The sequence below is a fragment of the Rhinoraja longicauda genome, chromosome 17 (assembly GCF_053455715.1).
Source record: "Rhinoraja longicauda isolate Sanriku21f chromosome 17, sRhiLon1.1, whole genome shotgun sequence".
In the NCBI taxonomy this organism is placed as follows: Eukaryota; Metazoa; Chordata; class Chondrichthyes; order Rajiformes; family Arhynchobatidae; genus Rhinoraja; species Rhinoraja longicauda.
This window is the reverse complement of record NC_135969.1, coordinates 46,564,377-46,586,759: the sequence shown is the minus strand read 5'-3', so window position 1 is coordinate 46,586,759 and position 22,383 is coordinate 46,564,377. Positions and strand designations below refer to the sequence as shown.

The window sequence follows — 22,383 nt, the reverse complement described above, 5'->3', positions numbered from 1 at the left end:
CAATGGTTTTACATTTATAATTATTCATAATCATAATCATACTTTATTAGCCAAGTATGTTTTGCAATATACGAGGAATTTGATTATTACTGGCATATTTGTTTTACGTTTGTGTAATTGTCAATTGTCAAACAATTGTCAATATGAGGCTGACTACATTTATATTTAGTTGACTACTTGCTGCCATAGTTTCCTCACCTGTTCCCTCTCTAAGTAACCCCACATATCTTTCAGAGGAATATGATCAGCTGCAAAGATGAGTCTTCACATTAATTTATCTTTTGTTTTGCTTCTCATTCAATATCACATTTGGTGCCGTGGCCAAAGCCACACTTGCCCAAAGCCACACGTGCCCAAAGCCACACTTGCCCAAAGCCACACTTGCCCAAAGCCACTTGCCCAAAGCCACACTTGCCCAAAGCCACACTTGCCCAAAGCCACACTTGCTCTTGCACATTTGGTGCCGTGGCCAAAGCCACACTTGCCCAAAGCCACACTTGCCCAAAGCCACACTTGCCCAAAGCCACACTTGCCCAAAGCCACACTTGCCCTTGCACATTTGGTGCCATGCCCAAAGCCACACTTGCCCTTGCACATTTGGTGCCGTGGCCAAAGCCACATTTGCCCTTGCACATTTGGTGCCATGCCCAAAGCCACACTTGCCCTTGCACATTTGGTGCCGTGGCCAAAGCCACACTTGCCCTTGCACATTTGGTGCCATGCCCAAAGCCACACTTGCCCTTGCACATTTGGTGCCATGCCCAAAGCCACACTTGCCCTTGCACATTTGGTGCCGTGGCCAAAGCCACACTTGCTCTTGCACATCTCAATAATTGTGCAGCATCTTCAGATGTGGTCATGGTGGTGTTCAACTTGTAGATGTCATTAGGTCATAAGTGATAGGAACAGAATTATGCCATTCGTCCCATCAATCATGGCTGATCTATCTCTTCCTCCTAACCCCATTTTCCTGCCTTCTCCCCCTAACTTCTGACACCTGTTCTAATCAAGAATCTATCTGTCACTGCCTTAAAAATATCCATTGACTTGGTCTCCACAGCCTTTTGTGACAATGAATTCCACAGATTCACCACCCTCTGGTATAAAGAAATTCCTTCTCATCTCCTTCCTAAAGGAACATCCTTTAGCTCTGAGGCTGTGACCTCTACTCCTAGACTCTCCCACTAGTGGAAACATCCTCTCCAATTCCACTCTATCCAAGCCTTTCATTATTCTGTATGTTTCAGTGAGGTCCCCCCCCCCACCTCATTCTTCTAAACACCAGCAAGTACAGGCCCAGTGCTGACAAATGCTCATTATATGCACTCATTCCTGGGATCATTCTTGTAAACCTCCTCTGGACCCTCTCTAGAGCCAGCACATCCTTCCTCAGATATGGGGTTTACGTTGACCAGAAGCAAATCAGCAAAACGATGGTGCAACTTCACAGCACAGCGAGCCAGTAGCACTGCACCTGAACAACAGGCAGAATGGCTTTGTTCTGGGAATTACTTGCTAGCATGGGAAGTTAAAATACTTTCCGAGACATGGGCAGCATAATTAACATAGAAAATAGGTGCAGGAGTAGGCCATTCGGCCCCTCGAGCCTGACACTCCACTGACCAGCCGTGGGTCAGGCTGATAAAAATAATTATCACGATGTCAGCCTCCAGCATCAGACTGTGTTGAGCTGGATTGGAACTGCCAATATGATCATGGCTGATCATCCAACTCAGTATCCCGTACCTGCCTTCTCTCCATACCCCCTGATCCCTTTAGCCACAAGGGCCACATCTAACTCCCTCTTAAATATAGCCAATGAACTGGCCTCAACTACCTTCTGTGGCAGAGAATTCCACAGATTCACCACTCTCTGTGTGAAAAAAAACATTCTCATCTCGGTCCTAAAAGACTTCCCCCTTATCCTTAAACTGTGACCCCTTGTTCTGGACTTCCCCAACATTGGGAACAATCTTCCTGCATCTAGCCTGTCCAACCCCTTAAGAATTTTGCAAGTTTCTATAAGATCCCCCCTCAATCTTCTACATTCCAGCGAGTACAAGCCGAGTCTATCCAGTCTTTCTTCATATGGAAGTCCTGCCATCCCAGGAATCAATCTGGTGAACCTTCTCTGTACTCCCTCTATGGCAAGAATGTCTTTCCTCACATTAGGAGACCAAAACTGTACGCAATACTCGAGGTGTGGTCTCAACAGAGGTGTGCAACAGAACCTCCCCGCTCCTATACTCAAATCCCCTCGCTATGAATGCCAACATACCATTCGCTTTCTTCACTGCCTGCTGCACCTGCATGCCTACTTTCAATGACTGGTGCACCACGACACCCAGGTCTCGCTGCATCTCCCCTTCTCCAATCGGCCACCATTCAGATAATAGTCTGCTTTCCTGTTCTTGCCACCAGTGGATAACCTCACATTTATCCACATTATACTGCATCTGCCATGCATTTGCCCACTCACCTAACCTATCCAAGTCGCGTTGCAGCCTCCTAGCATTCTCCTCACAGCTAACATTGCCCCCCAGCTTCGTGTCACCCGCAAACTTGGAGATGTTGCATTCAATTCCCTCGTCCAAATCATTAATATATATTGTAAATAGCTGGGGTCCCAGCACTGAGCCTTGCGGTACCCCACTAGTCACTGCCTGCCATTCTGAAAAGGACCCGTTTATTCCTACTCTTTGCTTCCTGTCTGCCAGCCAGTTCTCTATCCACATCAATACTGAACCCACAATACCATGTGCTTTAAGTTTGCATACTAATCTCTTATGTGGGACCTTGTCGAAAGCCTTCTGGAAGTCCAGATATAACACATTATTAATGGCCTTTTGCAAACTGTTCAGTTCCCTTTCCTCTTGGGTGCAGTGTTGAAATGGGCTGCTCATTTAAACAAAGTTGGAACCTTTCAGTGCCATCCAATCATCTCCTCTGCAGGTTTGTCATCTCATTCCAGTCAGCCACCACAAATCAAACATTCTAGTCCAGAATGTTTACTGTCACAGAAGACTGCAAGATGCAAACAATGTTTTATTCAACTAACTTCTGAGGACAAGACGTTGAGCACGTTATGAATGCAGCTCTGTTCAGCAATGAAGTGGAAAGTCGGATGTATCAATTGGAACAGAAACTCCAGATAAGATTTGACTGATCACACCGATCATCGACACAGCTTGCACGTCACGTTAACAATATATTCATTAAAATAAGATAAACTCCGGACCAAACTTGAAACACAGGTCTCATTTTCTAAGTTAATAACAAGGAGCAAAAAATGGCAAAAAAGGCGAGTTTTTGAATGTGCTGTCACTGCTTTCCCTTCTCATGGATCACAGACAGCTCTAACATCCCTTGTTACAAAGAGGCTTCACAATCGCTCCTTCCTCAGATTGGTGCAAACATCCACAGATTGATGCACTCCTGTTTTCCTCAACAATTCCTCTGTTTCACAAATAGATAACAGGTTGCCAAATGACCATTTAGTTGAAGCTATAGAATGTGAGTGCTTACACTCCACTGACCAGCCGTGGGTCAGGCTGATAAAAATAATTATCACGATGTCAGCCTCCAGCATCAGACTGTGTTGAGCTGGATTGGAACTGCCAAGCCCACAGTCCACTGCTGACCTAGTTCACGCAATAGCAACTTGGTTACAGTATTAACTCTTGACTTCAAGTTTAAAGTCAATGTACAAGGACTTTTCATAGAAACAGAAAATAGGTGCAGGAGGAGGCCATTCGACCCTTGGAGCCAGCACGATCATTCAATATGATCATGGCTGATCATCCACAATCAGTAGCCCGTTCCTGCTTTTTCCCCATATCCCTTGATTCCATTAGTTCTAAGAGCTAAATCTAACTTTTTCTTGAAAACATCCAGTGAATTGGGCTCCACTGCTTCCTGTGGCAGAGAATTCCACAGATTCACAACTCTCTGGGTGAAATCTCATCCTAAATGGACAGGCAGATGGAGTTCCACAGATAAATGCGAGGTGCTGCAATTTGGAAAGACAAATCAAGGCAGGGCTTACTGTGTAAAACGCAGTCTTGGGGAGTGCTGTGGAATAGAGAGATTGAGGGGTGCAGGTTCATAGTTCCGGGAGAGTGGAGACACAGGTAGTCAGCACATGTTTGGCATGCTTGCCTTCATCAGTCAGGGTATTAAGTTCAGCAGTTGGGACATGATGTTGCAATGGTACGACAGGCCACATTTGGAGTACTGTGTACAGTTCTGCTCACCTTGCAATTAAACTGGAATGGATGCAGCAAAGATTCACAGGAGTATCACCGTGTCTGGAGGTTTGTTATAAGGAGAGGTTGGACCTATTTTCCCTGGAGCGCAGAAGGCTGCGGGGAGACCTTACACAGATAAATAAAACCATTCGGCATATAAATAAGGTGAATCTTTGCCCTCAGGCAGGGGAGTCTGAAACTAGAGGTCCTCATTTTCAGGTGAGAGGGGAACATTTTAAAGGGACTGGAGGGGTGACTTTTGGTTCCCATGCCCAGAGAGATGCATAAATGCAGGGAGCTGCCAAAGGGCGTGATAGAGGCAGGAACAATTATGACATACAAAAGATTCTTTGACAGGTACATCGATAGTAAAGGTTAAGAGGGATATGGGCCAGGTGCAGGCAAGTGGGTCAGGCAACGGTGACATGGACAAGTTGGGCCGAAGGGCCTGTTTCCCTGCTGTATAACTCCATTGCTCCTTGCCTCTGATAATCCAGTGAGGATTAGTTGGGGCTTTGGGCAAAACTATTTGGTTGCAGACCGCATTCCAACTTTGTATAAACAAGGTGAACTTCTGAGATGAAGCTTGTGTGACTGCCCAAGACATCAAGGCAATGTTTAACTGGGAGTGGTACTACCATAGTGGGGTTAAACACAGAATGCTGGAGTAACTCAGCGGGTCAGGCAGCATCTGTGGAGAACATGGATAGGTGACGTTTCACAGAGTGCTGGAGTAACGCAGCGGGTCAGGCAGCATCTGTGGAGAACATGGATAGGTGACGTTTCACAGAGTGCTGGAGTAACTCAGCGGGTCAGGCAGATTCTCTGGAGGAAAGGAATAGGTAATATTACGGGTCAGAACTTCTTCAGACTAGGAATACGTCTGGCATACAGGGAGAGGTTAGAGAGTGGATGGAGGGTTGGATTATGGGCACAAAGAAATCTGATCTGGCCACCCACGCACCATCCACTCATCTTCAGCAATGTACCCCAGTCCTGATGAAAGGTCATCGTGAAACGCTCAACTCCCCTCCGTCTAGAGACGCTGTCACACCTCCTGAGTATTTCCCATTATTTATTTTATGGATCAGACTTCCAGCATTCAAGGCACTGTTTCTCATTATCAGTATAAAGTGTGCTGCCACATATGTGTAATATTGTACGGGTGTTCTGAAGGAATTCCCATCGTCTTTAATCTTCTTTCACCTCATTGTTTTTGGTTTCCCTTCCTGTCTTTGATCAGACATTTGCCAAAATCCTTTTCACAACTACATCCTTTTCCTCAGCAAAACTTTCCAAAGTTATTCAACAGGAATTCCAACATCCGTCGTACATAGTCGCATAGATACATAGACAATAGGCGCATGAGGAGACCATTTGGCCCTTGAGCCAGCACCGCCATTCATTGTGATCATGGCTGATCATTCACAATCAGTACCCCGTTCCTGCCTTCTCCCCAAATCCCTTGATTCCGTTAGCCCTAAGAGCTCTATCCAACTCTCTTTTGAATGCATCCAGTGAACCAGCCTCTACTGCCTTCTGAGGCAGAGAATTCCACAGAATCACAACTCTCTGTGTGAAAAAGTTTGTGTGACTGATGGTGGCTCCGGCAATGACAGTGCACTCCAGGAATGACAAACTTGGCGTGACCTGTTCCACGTTATACTGTGCTGGTCACAGAGTGCACGAGCCCAACTCATCAGCTGGGAGCAGTTACAGAATACAAACACAGCATCCGCTCCCTCGACAAGACACTTACATCAGATTATTTTAGAAATATTTGGAAGAATTGCCAATGGTGATGGGAATGACAATGGTGATGGGAATAACAATCCAATGGCCAGAGATCACCTCACCTGTGAAGCTGTGGGAGGGTCTACCTGAGATAGACACAAAATGCTGGAATAACTCAGCGGGTCAAACAGCACCTCTGGAGAGAAGGGATGGGTGACGTCTCAGAGTGCTGGAGTAACTCAGCGGGTCAGGCAGCATATGTGGAGAACATGGATAGGTGACGTTTCACAGAGTGCTGGAGTAATTCAGCGGGTCAGGCAGCATCTCTGGAGAGAAGGGATGGGTGACATTTCAGGTTGAGACCCTTGTTCAGACTAGGAGGGTCTACCTGTCATGGGCAGGCTGGTCAACTACAGGAGATGGAGCCACAGGAGAAACATTCACTCCCCAAACAGGACAATATCAAAGCCGCTCCATCTCCCGCTGGTGGACGGATGCCAACCAGATGAGAATAAGAAAGACATTCCAAATGTTACCCGAAAATGAACTATGTTATCAGCAAAGTTCAGAAGTTCAAGGAGCAGAATTAGGCCGTTTAGCCCATCCAGTCTACTCCACCATTCAATCATGGCTGGTCCATCTTTCTCTCCTAACCCCATTCTCCTGCCTTCTCCTCATGACCCCTGACACCTGTACTAATCAAGCATCTGTCAATCTCAGCCTGAAAAATATTTGCTGACTTGGCCTCTACAGCCGTCTGTGGTAAAGAATTCCACAGATTCACCCTCTGACTAAAGAAGATGTACACAGGACCAAGGTAAACAAACCTGGTGCAAATTACAATATCTCAAATTCACAAATATCATTGACTCACTTTCATATTCCCATTGAAGATGCAGTAAGACTTGCATAAAAGTCTTCAGGTTTGATAGTTTTAGTTTAAAACTAAACTAAAAACAACTCGGATAAAACTCTTAAAGTGGTTCCGACATAAATTTGCAAAACAATGTGAAGTTCCACAAACCATCTTCAGGCAGTGACAGCAATGTCCAGGGAACAAGGCCGGGCGACTGATGAACTGTCGAGTGGGGCACCATCTCCCCGATAGAGTGACCACCCAGAGATCAGTTGTGGCACCCCTCCCCACCCCGCTCCCCACTCCTCTCCACCCCTCCCCCTGCCCGCTCCCTGCTCCGCACCCCTCCCCGCTCCCCACTCCTCTCCACCCCTCCCCACCCCTCCCCGCTCCCCACCCCTCCCCGCTCCCCTCCACCCCTCCCCGCTCCTCTCCACCCCTCCCCCTGCCCGCTCCCTGCTCCGCACCTCTCCCCGCTCCTCTCCACCCCTCCCCCTGCCCCCCACCCCTCTCCCTCCCCCTCCCCCTCCCTGCTCCCCACCCCTCCCCCTCCCCACCCCTCCCCCTGCCCCTCCCCACCCTCTCCCTCCCCGCTTGCCACCCCTCCCCACTCACCACTCCTATCCCTCCACACCCCCTGCCCCTCCCCCCCTCCCCACCACCCGCTCCTCCCACCCCTCCCCACCCCCCTCCACCACCCACCCCTCCCACCCCTCCCCCTCCCCACCCCCTGCTCCTCCCACCCCGCCACTGAGCAGTGAGGGTCAGACCAGGGAGGCTGCAGTCTGCAAACACAGTCTGCAAGCCTCCGATATAAAACCAAGATGATAAAAATACACCTACAATTTTAATACATTTTATTAAAGTATTAAAGATTAGAACATTCACATGTAATTCAGATAGAAGCTGAAATATTAGTCGCTTTTTTAATTTTATGGACCAATATATTTTGAAACGTGAAGGATTTACAATACCAACTCACACATACACAGGCACACATGTATATCCACACACACACACACACATATATATCTGCACACACACTTGTATCTACACACACACATATATCCACACACACGTATATCCACATACACGTATATCTACACACACACACGTATATCTACACACACACGTATATCTACACACACGTATATCTACTTACACATACACACACACGTATATCTACACATACACACATATATCTACACATATATCTACACACATATATCTACACACACTTACACACATACACACACACACACGTATATCTACACATATATCTACACACACTTACACACATACACACTTATATCTACACACACACATATATCTACACACACGTATATCTACACACACATATATCTATACACACACATATATATACACATACACATATCTACACACACACACAAGGAAGGACACATGCACTGCCACACACACTTCCACTTACACTGGCACGCGCGCGCACACTGATACACACACAGGCAAACACACACAGGCAAACACACAGGCACACACACAGGCACACACACACACAACTGTTTTGTGGACAGATGGACATTAATTATGACTCTGTGCGCCATTAAATTCATATTCATACAACACAGAATTTGATTTTTAGAATGTGCATAGTTCGTATAAAACCTTAAATCAGTGGCCTCTCAATTATGTATCTGAATTCCATAGAAGGGCTGAGTGCAGGAGTGGTGCTGGACAGAGACAGGTCCTGCAGCTAACTGTCCCCACACTGTCCACTGTGCCCAGTGTGCCCACACTGACCACTGTGCCCAGTGTCCACGCTGACCACTGTGCCCAGTGTCCACACTGACCACTGTGCCCAGTGTCCACACTGACCACTGTGCCCAGTGTGCCCATGCTGACCACTGTGCCCACACTGTCCACTGTGCCCAGTGTGCCCACACTGACCACTGTGCCCAGTGTCCACGCTGACCACTGTGCCCAGTGTCCACACTGACCACTGTGCCCAGTGTGCCCATGCTGACCACTGTGCCCACACTGTCCACTGTGCCCAGTGTGCCCACACTGACCACTGTGCCCACACTGACCACTGTGCCCAGTGTGTCCACGCTGACCACTGTGTCCACACTGACCACTGTGTCCACTGTGCCCACACTGACCACTGCGCCCACACTGACCACTGTGCCTAGTGTGTCCACACTGACCACTGTGCCCAGTGTGCCCACACTGACCAGTGTCCACTGTATCCACTGTGCCCAGTGTCCACACTGACCACTGTGTCCACACTGACCACTGTGCCCAGTGTGCCCACGCTGACCACTGTGTCCACACTGACCACTGTGCCCACACTGACTACTGTGCCCAGTGTCCACACTGACCACTGTGTCCACGCTGACCACTGTGTCCACACTGATCACTGTGCCCACACTGACCACTGTGCCCAGTGTGCCCATGCTGACCAGTGTCCACACTGACCACTGTGCCCACACTGACCACTGTGCCCACACTGACTACTGTGCCCAGTGTCCACACTGACCACTGTGCCCACACTGACCACTGTGCCCAGTGTGCCCATGCTGACCAGTGTCCACACTGACCACTGTGCCCACACTGACCACTGTGCCCACACTGACCACTGTGCCAGTGTCCACACTGACCACTGTGTCCACACTGACCACTGTGCCCAGTGTGCCCATGCTGACCAGTGTCCACACTGACCACTGTGCCCATACTGACCACTGTGCCCACACTGACTACTGTGCCCAGTGTCCACACTGACCACTGTGTCCACACTGACCATTGTGCCGTGTCCACACTGACCACTGTGCTCACACTGACCACTGTGCCCATGCTGTCCACTGTGCCGTGTCCACACTGACCACTGTGCCCACACTGACCACTGTGCCCACACTGGCCACTGTGCCCACACTGACCACTGTGCCCACACTGACCACTGTGCCCAGTGTCCACACTGACCACTGTGCCCAGTGTCCACACTGACCACTGTGCCCACTGACCACACTGACCACTGTGCCCACACTGACCACTGTGCCCACACTGACCACTGTGCCCACACTGACCACTGTGCCCACACTGACCATCCACTATCCATCACATTGATGGTGTTTGCCAGCATTGGGTCCCCAGCTGTAACACCCTGGCTATTAGTAGTGGGGAGTGTTGCCTGGGCCTCTGACAAAACATTTCCTGTCTCCTCTGAACCTCCTACCCCTGACAAACAGGCCATAGACAATAGGTGCAGGAGGAGGCCATTCGGCCCTTTGAGCCAGCACCGCCATTCAATGTGATCACGGCTGATCATTCTCAATCAGTACCCCGTTCCTGCCTTCTCCCCATACCCCCTGACTCCGCTATCCTTAAGAGCTCTATCTAGCTCTCTCTTGAATGCATTCAGAGAATTGGCCTCCACTGCCTTCTGAGGCACTGCCTGGTTTTGGACATCTCAGCCACAGGGAAGGGTCTCTTGCCAGATACCCTATCTGACCTCTTGTACTTTTATATGGCTCTATCAGATCCCCCCCCCCTCCCAGCCTTCTCTGCTCCGAAACAAACACAGCATCTCCTCACACCTGAAGCTGTCTGCCCCTGACAATCTCCTCAGCACCTCCCTCCCACTGCTGCTGTGTGGTGACCAGCCCGCTCTCCAGCTGTGGCCTCAGCTCGCTGCCTGGGACCTCTGTGTGAGGCTCTGCAAGTCGGCAAATTCCAGATGTGCTGTCAGTTGTGTGGAATGGTAATGACCTACAGATGTTGAAGCCAGCTGCCCCAGTCCCAGTCTTGTATTCCCAGCTTCACTCTTTATATTCGAGATTCAGCTCCAGAGTAAGTTGTTTTTGTTCCTTTCAGAAAAAAACAAAAAAAGGTTTGATGCATCCATCACATATGTGTAGGCAGTGAACTGCAGAGGTTGGTTTACACTGAAGACACACAATGCTGGAGTAACTCAGCGAGGCAGCGTCGCTGGAGAAGGTTTGAAGAAGGGTCTCGACCTGAAACGTCACCCATTCCTTCTCTCCACAGATGCTGCCTGTCCCGCTGAGTTACTCCAGCACTTTGTGTCTATCTGTGATGCATCACATCACTTGTTGCCCTGGTCATTAATCCCCAATAGTGACCTGCTGTTTCATTAGTTAGTTGACTGATGCCTTGGCCTTATTAAATCAAATATTATTTGAGTATAAAGCCTCTTCAGTTAATTAACCTGTTGTCCCAACTTACATCACCCAATGTATAATTAATTTGTCCATTCCCACCAACCTTTGTCCTTGTGATGTGTCTCGTTATGTAGAATGGATCCACAATGGATTTAATGCATAATCTTGGCTTTTCACTACACTCACCATCCTTCTCCTCAGAGTCCTGAACTTGCTGCCCCTCTCTGTCCAAACTAGGGTTGCCAACTTTCTCACTCCCAAATAAGGGACAAAAGGTGACGTCACCGCCCCGTGCCCCACGTGACCTCACCCAGCCAGCGGCCACGTGCTCCCGCTCCACCAATGGCGGCCGCCCGGGCCGGGAGGCGTGTTGCTACGCAACCTCCGTCAAGCGAACGCACTCGGCCCCGCTCCCCAAACACACTCCGTTAGCCTACAGTGGCCGGGCCTACAGTGTCCTGGCCTACAGCGGGCCCCAGGCCTACAGTGTCCGGGCCTACAGCGGCCCGTGGGCCTAGTGTCCAGGCCTACAGTGGCCCCCGGGCCTACAGTGTCCGGGCCTACAGTGTCCGGGCCTACAGCGGCCCCCGGGCTACTGTGTCCGGGCCTACAGTGGCCCCCGGGCCTACAGTGTCCGGGCCTACAGCAGCCCCCGGGCCTACAGTGTCTGGGCCTACAGCAGCCCCCGGGCCTACAGTGTCCCCCGGGCCTACAGTGGCCCCCGGGCCTACAGTGTCCGGGCCTAATATGGGACAAGGGCGGTCCCAGACGGGGCAAACCAATTTAGCCCAAAATACAGGATGTCCCGGCTAATACGGGACAGTTGGAAACCCTAGCCCAAACCCACTGCACGTTCATGATGCTACCTCAGCAGATGTAGGAAAGAACTGCAGATGCTGGTTTACACCTGTCCCCTTGGGTTACTCCAGCATCTTGTGTCTAAACCAGCAGATGTTGTGCCTGGAAGCATCAGGTGAATCAGGATGTTCTCCCTGACTCACCAACCTTGTGTGCCGATCACTTGTGGGGAACTCACTGCTGCCCCCAGTGTCTACCTGGGGCACTGCGCTGTATTGCACGGAGATGAGAAACACCTTCACACCCCGGCCATTCTGAAACAAACCATCGCCTTGCAACATAAACGCACGCCTCAATCACAGAGGAGGATTGGGTCATACAAAGTTTGCAAGCATCAACATTTAGGCTCTTTCAGACATAACACCGTAGGAAAACAGACCGTCGTTTCCACATTCAGCCATAAATTATGCTCAAATCCTCATGAAGCTCAGAACCAGTATCATTTAGTCATTTTTTGGCACAAGTATTATTTAGTACTTTCTCAGCATTCGTATCCATTAGTACTTTCTTAGCACATCATTACAAGTAAATTTTCACCCATATGAAAAGGATATTCTCAAAGAATATTATATTTTATTCCTGTGTAGGAATGAACTGCGGATGCTCGTTTAAACCGAAAACAGACACAAAAAGCTGGAGTAATTCAGCGGGACAGGCAGCATCTCTTGCATTAGGTTCTCGACCCGAAACGTTACCCATTCCTTCTCTCCAGAGATGCTGCCTGTCCCGCTGAGGAGTTACTCCAGCATTTTGTGTTACAATCTGGGGAGTAATTAGTTGGAATAATTTAACGTATAATAGCAATATAAATATTTTATAAAATTGTTTAAGAATTTGGATTTGATAATTTATTTTTCATTCCAGTTAAGAGGTAACCAAATTAAGTAATAACTCAGCCAAACATCAAATTTTGTTGGATAAACCCATGTACAATTTCATCAAGTATACCCTTAAAAAGAACAGGGACTTCCAAAGGCACAGTCTCCCATATAAACAGATCTATATCACATCTCGACAGCGCCAATAAGCAACGTTGCAGGCACTGCAAAAACAAAATGTAGCTGTGAGTCTTTGTCCCGCCCCCTCCCCTGACATCAGTCTGAGGGTCTCCACGCGAAACGTCACCCATTCCTTCTCTCCCGAGATGCTGCCTGACCCGCTGAGTTACTCCAGCGCTCTGTGAAATGTCACCTATCCATGTTCTCCACAGATGCTGCCTGACCCGCTGAGTTACTCCAGCACTTTGTGTCTACCTGTGAGAGTCATAAAATAGTCTTGCACTGAAAGCTACAAACTTTATAAATAGAACATCTCTGTGCCTTCTCCTTGATTCAAGTAAATCCCTGTGGCTGAGCAATCTGACTTTCAAGCAAGCATCATACGGATAGCATGTGAATATCTGTGTTGTAAACTGCAAGTACACTTTGACAGATGTTTATGAACAAAGATAAATTTTACATCATCTTGGAAGTTGATGTAATCTCTGCTCCCTCCACTGGGTTGTTTTATAAGGCCAGTGCCACTGCACTCAGTACCACCTTGACAGATTCCTGCTACATTTTAGTTCGACTGTTAGTGGAGAGTCTTTACTTTCAGGCAATGATGAATTATGAGAGGCAATTTTAAGTAAATAAACATCCAAGATCCAAGACAACATTTGAATGCCGTTTTGTAAAGGATACGCAGAATGCATTTGGAGTAACCGCACGAGTTTACCAACAAACGGCACAGATGGAGATTGTTTTCTTCACTGAGTACGATTCCACACGACGCCTTTATCAGGCTGCAGTGTTTGACCTCTCCTGGCACGTGGAGGTCAAACGGGGTTCAAGTGGACATTACAGGCAACTTGTTATTTTTAGTCCGGGTGTCAGGGGTTATGGGGAGAAGGCAGGCGAGTGGGGTTACGAGGGAGAGATAGATCAGCCATGATTAAATGGTGGAGTAGACTTGATGGGTTGAAGGGCCTAACTCTATTCTATCACTTATGATCTGATGAACCCATTTTCCACTTTGCCTTCCCAGTATATTTTCCATCAATAGAACAAGTTTATTGGAAATAGTACTTTCCTCTACAAAAGAGCAACAAACTTACATCACCACTTTGTTTCAACATATAGTTTTTTTTTAAAGATATATACGTTCAGGGTTGTACAGAACGGAAAGGTATTTCCTGCATGTGAGTTTTGGCAGACTTCTATTGTTAAACTCCCTGTAGGATTCCACATCATTATTCCAGCACAGTACAGAGCACTCACACCCAAACGACCATTCAGTGTTTACCTACACAGCCACTTTCAGTAGCTGGAGAGACAAGATGAGTAACAGGCAGCCTACAAGCTGATCGCTGGCTTGCTCACTGTGTTTTGAAAATACCAACTTACCAAAATACTATCTTAGTAACGTAAAGAGCACATACTTCACCACTACAGATATCACTTGTTATCTTGTAGCCCACTTCCACCGTCCAACATCATTACAGTCAGAGTATTAAATAGCTATCAAATCAAGAACCTATCAAGAAGTATTAAATAGTTCTAACTCATGACATGAATTACATGGGGATGTGCAGTAACCCAGCCTCTCCACCGCATTGCTCCCACTATTTTAATCATTTACAACTGAAGTATTTGTTTTGAGCATAATATGGTCACCTGCAAGAATACATCAGTCTTGGAAGGATTCCACATAGATCTACCTGCATGATATGTGCTATCATTACGAGACATTAAGAACTGTATATTCGCTTGACTTCAAGGAGTTATTTGAAGGTTTTGGATACAGCACGGATGTGGTCCACACATCAGCCAAGATCTCACTGAAGGATGGAATTGGTTGGAGAATGAAGCTCCTGTTCCTGAACTCCCACCCAATTACCGTCAACTGCGATTTGAATACGACTGGCTCACGATCCATTAAAATAATTATAACCCATTCAACACACAAAGTGGTCTAATCACACAGCTACAGTGCTTGACTTTGCCTGTACAGATTGCTAGCAATTTGCATCAAAACCAGCTGGTGTGGGACTGCATTAAAATAAATTCCACTCAGCATAATTTCTAAACATTTTCCACACTACAATTTCAGCCAGGAGAGCATATTCCAGGGAGCTGGATTTGGGGACATTTACGGATAAATTACTGGGAGGAACCTCTGTTTTCAGGCTTCTCGTGTTAGGTCCACATGCCAACAAGTCTCCAAGGCCAACAATAAACTCCAGCAAATCTCTTTTTTTTTACTTCAAAAAGTATGATTTAAAATACATTAATAAAAGCGAACTTTATTCTGAATATAGGTGAGGTTACGCTGCCAATAAAAATCCAGATCCTTTCAATGTTCAGAACTGGCAAACGACAAACTCCTGCCCAGCTAACACACATTAAATGCAACTCATAAGATGTCGTAACTCAGCGGGCCAGGCAGCATCCACTGAGAACATAGATAGGTTACCTTTCAGGTTGGGACAAGAACAGGCCATTCAGCCCACAATGTCCGTGCTGAACATGGTGCCAAGACCAGCTCTTATCTACTGGCACATAACCCATATCCACCCACCTCTCCAAAAGTCTCTTAAATGCCAATATCAAAATGTACATGGGATTTCACGGAGCTGAATATTTCAACACGGTGGGTGTATGGTGGAGTAAACCCAACTCCAAATCAAAGAGAAGTTTGCATTTATAAATGTCTTTACTTGGGAAAGCACGCCGCGCCCACGCTCAGACTAATATAAATCATAGGTGGCTAAAATAAACACAGGTAAAGAGACAGAGTTCAGAGAACAAATCTCAGAATTCCACAACATGGACCAGGTCAAAGACACAGTTGCCAACAGCGAGGAGATGCACTAATGGTGGGAGTGAAAGGAATGTGGCACAGGTGGAGGTGAGATCAACAGACAGGTGGAGGTGAGATCAACAGACAGGTGGAGGTGGGATCAACAGACAGGTGGAGCTGGGGGCAACAGACATAGGTGGAGCTGGGGGCAACAGACACAGGTGGAGCTGGGGGCAACAGATAGGTGGAGGTGGAAGATGGAGTCAACAGACAGGTGGAGGTGGGGACAACAGACAGGTGGAGGTGGGGGCAACAGACAGGTGGAGGTGGGAGATGGGGACAACAGACAGGTGGAGGTGGGGACAACAGACAGGTGGAGGTGGGGACAACAGACAGGTGGAGGTGGGGACAACAGACAGGTGGAGGTGGGAACAACAGACAGGTGGAGCTGGGGGCAACAGATACAGGTGGAGGTGGGAGATGGGGACAACAGACACAGGTGGAGGTGGGAGCTAGGGACATCACAGGGAGCTGAAAGACCCAAGGAAGGATGAGATCAAGAAAGATTTTAAATATGAATTAGAGACTTTTGAACTGGAGGTGCAGTGGACCAAACCACAGAACACATACTGTGCAGGAGGGCCTGCACAGTATGTGTTCTGTGGTTTGGTCCACTGCACCTCCAGTTCAAAAGTCTCTAATTCATATTTAAAATCTTAACTGCAGATGCTGGTTTAAACCGAAGATAGACACAAAATGTTGGAGTAACTCAGCGGGTCAGACAGCATCTCTGGAGAAAAGGAATAGGTGACGTTTCAGGTCTGAAGAAGGGTCTCGACCCGAAATGTCACCTATTCCTTTTCTCCAGAGATGCGGTCTGACCCGCTGAGTTACTCCAGGTTTTTGTGTCTATATTCACAGAAAGCATGATGTTGGGATGTTTCTCGGCTTGGTTTGGGAACAGTTCTGCCCAAGACTGCAAGGAATTGCAGAATTTTTGATGTAGCCCAGTCCATCACACAGACCAGACTCCCCACCATTGACTCCATCTACAGTTCACGTTGCCTCAGGAAAGCAGCCAACTCAATCAAGGACCATTTTCACCCTAGTCTTTCCTTTTCTCGTTGCTCCCATCAAAAGCTTGAAAGCCATACCACCAGATTCAGGAAAACCTTCTCCTCCGCAGTTGTCAAACCACAGAACTGCCCCCTGGGGCGAAGTCCCCATCTTGCCACATACCTCATGGCATTCACTGGAAATGTCACACTCGTGGTGAACCACCACTCTGCACTCTGGGACTGGTCCCATTACTCTACCTGCTGTACCTGCGATTGGTTGGAGAGTACTCATGTACAGTATGATGTGACGTAATTGGATAGCATGCAGAACCCTTCTCGCTGTATCTCGGTGCACGTGAGAATAATAAACTGAACCCAAACAAACAAACAGTCAACAGGTGATAGAAACAGCGTGAGATCTGACACCGTTGACTTTGTGAAGTGAAGAGAGGGCCGAGGATGGGATGCTGGCCAGGAAAGCACAGACAATCAGAAACAGAATAATGGGTTTTGTCTGGACAACAATGAACAGGAGATCCGTGAGATCCTTGTTCGAGAAAAGACACGGCGTGCTGGAGTAACTCAGCGGGTCAAGCAGCATCTCTGGGGAACATGGATCTGTCTTATTCTGAGAAGGATTGAGATACCAGCAGAAAACAATTAAAAAAGAAACAGGTCAGATTTAAGTTTGCATGAGGAAGATTCTGGAATAATGGGATGATTTGGAAATAAAAGACAAAGCCTCACATGGTCTAACCAGAGCTGGCGAGGGATGTCTGCATCATGTGCAATGCTCAAGCTCATAGCTTTTCTGAGAAAATAATATCACGACTCACAAACTCACGGATGACGTCAATACCTTCCCAGATGCCTTGGCTCCTCTCTGCTCCCATCTCAGCCCCCTCTCTGCCCCCATCTCAGGCCCCTCTCTGCCCCCATCTCAGGCCCCTCTTTGCCATCTCAAGCCCCTCTCTGCCCCCATCTCAGGCCCCTCTTTGCCCCCATCTCAAGCCCCTCTCTGCCCCCATCTCAGGCCCCTCTCTGCCCTATCTCAGGCTCCTGGTCTCAGCAGGGTGACAATTGCAGCCCCAGTATTGCCACTCCTCCAATGCCATCAGTGCAGTCCCACTCTCTTCACCACGCTTCACAACACATCCGTGAACATCAATATTCATTCCACTTCCCTTCACACTAACTCCTTCCCGTTGTCCTCTGAGAACCATCAGCAGGGTCTTGGAAGGAGAGGAGGGCAGAGCCAGCCTCACACCCCAGCACCGCGCTCCCCCTCAGTCACCCTCAGCTCCCGGGACATCTGCTTGCACTTCTGCCCCAGGGGATTCCCTTCTGATCTAAAGGAACATGTTCACTATTGTTCCATGTTGGTTCCATGTAAAGTGGTTTTACATGGCCACTGCAATGCAGCGCCTTGTAAAGGCCTGGAAGGACAGGGATTACAGAGAGACAGGGAGATACACAGGGGAGACGGACACAGGGGAGACGGACACAGGAAGACGAGGTGCAGGACACAGGGAGACAGGGTGCAGGACAGGGAGACAAGGTGAGGGGAGATGGGGTGCATGACACAGGGTGACAAGGTGAGGGGAGATGGGGTACATGACACAGGGTGACAGGGTGAGGGGAGATGGGGTACATGACACAGGGTGACAGGGTGAGGGGAGATGGGGTGCAGGACACAGGGAGACAAGGTGCAGGACACAGGGAGACATGGTGCAGGACACAGGGTGAGGGGAGACAGGGTGCATGACACAGGGTGACAGTGTGAGGGGAGATGGGGTGCAGGACACAGGGAGACAAGGTGCAGGACACAGGGAGACAAGGTGAGGGGAGATGGGGTACATGACACAGGGAGACAGTGTGAGGGGAGATGGGTTGCAGGACACAGGGAGACAGTGTGAGGGGAGATGGGGTGCAGGACACAGGGAGACAAGGTGCAGGACACAGGGTGACAGGGTGAGGGGAGATGGGGTACATGACACAGGGTGACAGGAGATGGGGTGCAGGACACAGGGAGACAGGGTGAGGGGAGATGGGGTGCAGGACACAGGGAGACAGGGTGAGGGGAGATGGGGTACATGACACAGGGTGACAGGGTGAGGGGAGATGGGGTGCAGGACACAGGGAGACAAGGTGCAGGACACAGGGAGACAAGGTGCAGGACACAGGGAGACAGTGTGAGGGGAGATGGGGTGCAGGACACAGGGAGACAAGGTGCAGGACACAGGGTGACAGGGTGAGGGGAGATGGGGTACATGACACAGGGTGACAGGGTGAGGGGAGATGGGGTACATGACACAGGGTGACAGGGTGAGGGGAGATGGGGTACATGACACAGGGTGAGGGGAGACAGGGTGCATGACACAGGGTGACAGGGGAGAGCTGGAGATTATAGAGAGTGGACAGATTCCATCAAGAACTGAGAGGTCAATCTCTACAGGTCAAAGACTGCAAGACAGAACGACATTTAATTATCTTCTTCAAGCTAAAAAACAGAAGATTTAAGATCATTTCTGATTTATCAGCTGTTGTTGTTTCTAATCAATGTCCCAACTGATTTTCTTTTCAGCTTTTATCTGACAATGATTTTGCTAGCTAACTGTAATGTACAATACTCCAAAATATATAAGACTAATCTTGAACCCATCAGTACAGGATACAATGTGCTGGATGGAACAGCAGATGCTGGTTTACACCGAAGATGGACACAAAAACCTGGAGTAACTCAGTGCTCCCCGAGTACACAAGTGAAGATTGGTCTCAAAATGTCACCCATGCCTTTTCTCCAGAGATGCTGCCTGACCCAGAGTTCACAAGTTATAGGAGTAGAATTAGGCCATTCAGCCCATCGAGTCTATTCCGCTATTCAATCATGGCTGATCTCTGCCTCCTAATCCCATTTTCCTGCCTTCTCCCCATAACCCCTGACACCCGTTCTAAACAAGAATTTGTCTATCTCTGCCTTAAAAATATCCACTGACTTGGCTTCCACAGCCCTCTGTGGCAATGAGTTCCACAGATTAACCAACCTCTGACTAAAAAAGTTCCTCCTCACCTCCTTACTAAAAGAGCACCCTTTAATTCTGAGGCTGTGACCTCTGGTCCTTGACTCTCCCACCAGTGGAAACATCCTCTCCACATCCATTCTATCCAGGCCTTTCATGACTCCAGTACTTAGTGTCTACCCACATCCTCATTGTTGCCCTGGTCCCAGTCACCATGCCCATCAGTCTCCAGCTGCAGGCCTTTCTCTACAACTTCAAGTGCTGCCCAGAATCCTAATCTCACCCACCCATTGCTCCTAGTTATGTGATCACTGATCACCTCAATCATCACCCAGAGACCAAAGGATAGTTGCTGCCATTGATCATCAGACCAAAGCACACACCCTTTGTTACAGCTTGGGGCTTGTTGTCAGTTTTATCAAAAGCTGTAACAGAAATAATCTTGTGTAGGAAAGAACTGCAGATGCTGGTTTAAATCAAAGGTAGACAAAAATACTGGAGTAACTCAGCAGGACAGGCAGCATCTCTGGAGAGAAGGAACGGGAGACGTTTCGGGTCGTGACCCTTCTTCAGACTGAAGATGGGTCTTCAGTTTGAAGAAGGGTCTCGACCCAAAACGTCACCCATTCCTTCTCTTCAGAGATGCTGCCCATCCCGCTGAGTTACCCCAGCATTTTGTGACTACCTTACAGAAATAATCTTGTCTGAAACTCCAAATGGGTGACAGTCTCAACCGGAAACTTGTCAGAGTTAGAATGCTAGCCCCATACACCATGAAGTATACACAATACTGGACCAATACACAATGGGGTATACACAATGTTGACCTGCACACAATGGGGTGTACACAATATTGGCCCATCTCATATGTATTGGTGCTTATGTGTAGCGATACATACTGAACTGTATAGAAAAATGAATTTCACAGTACCTCAATACTTCTGACCAATAAAGTACTATATCACACACCAGGGGGTGTACTCAGTATTGGACGTACACAATGGGGTACACACAATACTAGAACCTTCCGCTCAGTCCGCCTTAACCAACCTGTTCTCCCGGTGGCTCAGCACTTCAACTTCCCCTCCCCCTCCCACTCCCAGTCTGACCTTTCTGTCATGGGCCTCCTCCATTGTCAGAGTGAGGCCCACTGCAAATTGGAGGAACACCTCAAATTTCGCTTGGGCAGCTTGCAGCCCAATGGTATGAACATTGACTTCTCTAACTTTAGACCCTCTCTTTCCCCTCCCCCTTCCCAGTTCTCCCACTGTCTTCCTGTCTCCAACTACATCCTTTCTTTGTGCCATCCCCTCCCCTGACATCAGTCTGAAGAAGGGTCTCGACCTGAAACGTCACCCATTCCTTCTCTCCTGAGATGCTGCCTGACCCACTGAGTTACTCCAGCATTTTGTGATACTGGAACCATACACGATAGGGTGTACACAATGTTGACCTGTACACCATGGGATATACACAGTATTGGAGGTGTACGCGTTGGGGCATACACAATGTTGACCCAGACACCATGGGATATACAGTATTGGAGGTGTACACGTTGGGACATACACAATGTTGACCTATACACCATGGGGTACACGCAATATTGACCAGGGGATGTACACAATGTTGACTTGAACAACTGGGACACCCACATTGGTCATGTCCCACACTGTGCAGGGTCGAGTTACTGATGGGCAACGATTGGTTAATGTGCGAGGGAATGTTATATTCAGAATAATTCCACCAACCCGCAGCTCTCTCCCCATCGCTAATGTGTCAGCCCCAGCGCCACACTGGTGGGGGAGGCTCGGCCCGCGGGGGGGACAGGGTAGACAAGGGGGGGGGGGGGTAGACATGGAGGGGAGAGAGGACAAGGGGGGGGGGGGGGAACACAGGAGGGTGGACATGGGGGGGGGGGGGGGGGAGACTCCGTCCCGTCCCCGGCTGAGGAGGTGTCAGCCCGCCCGCCCGCCCGCCCGCCCGCCCGCGGCGATGCGCAAACACCCGGCCAGCGACCACTGAGTGAAAGTGACGGCGGGTTCGGTTCCCCGCCCGGTCGGGTTGTGGCGGCGACACGTTTACAAACGCGGGCACCCCCTCCCCCTCAGTCCCCCCCTCTCTCTCCACCCACCCTCTGTCTGTCTGTCTTCCCCCCCCCGGAGGCGCCCCGTCACCCACCGGCCCCGGGATGTGGGGGTTCGCTGTCCGCGGCGCCCCCGCCCCCGGTCCCGGCTCCGCTACCCGGCTGCATCCTCGCCGCCGCCGCTGCTCGTCTCCCGGCTCCGCTCCCGCGTCCTGCGCGCGCCCGGGCAGCGCGGGCACGCGCCGGGAATCCTCGCCCCCGCGGGCGCGCGCACGGCGGCCAAGAAATGTCCGCGGACAATCGGTCTCTCACTCGCTGCCTGCAGACGGTCAGCGCCACAGCCCCTCCCCCTCAGCCCCCCCTCCCCCTCAGCGCCACAGCCCCTCCCTCTCAGCCCCCCCTCCCCCTCAACCCCACCAGCCCCTCCCCACAGCCCCTCCCCCTCAGCCCCCCCTCCCCCTCAACCCCACAGCCCCTCCCCACAGCCCCCCCTCCCCCTCAGCGCCACAGCCCCTCCCTCTCAGCCCCCCCTCCCCCTCAACCCCACCAGCCCCTCCCCACAGCCCCTCCCCCTCAGCCCCCCCTCCCCCTCA

General features: G+C 49.5%; 1 protein-coding gene across 2 annotated transcripts in view; it reads right to left on the bottom strand.

Annotated features, from left to right (window-relative positions):
- LOC144601978 (FYVE, RhoGEF and PH domain-containing protein 3-like) overlaps positions 1-22,117 on the bottom strand; it is a 143,149-nt gene extending 121,032 nt beyond the window's left edge. For both annotated transcript variants that reach the window (XM_078414654.1, XM_078414655.1), the window contains exon 1: positions 21,886-22,117. In XM_078414654.1, the coding sequence (XP_078270780.1) occupies positions 21,886-21,958 (73 nt within the window). In that variant the 5' untranslated portion in view covers positions 21,959-22,117. The remainder of the gene's footprint in view (positions 1-21,885) is intronic.
- Positions 22,118-22,383: the final 266 nt, after the last annotated feature.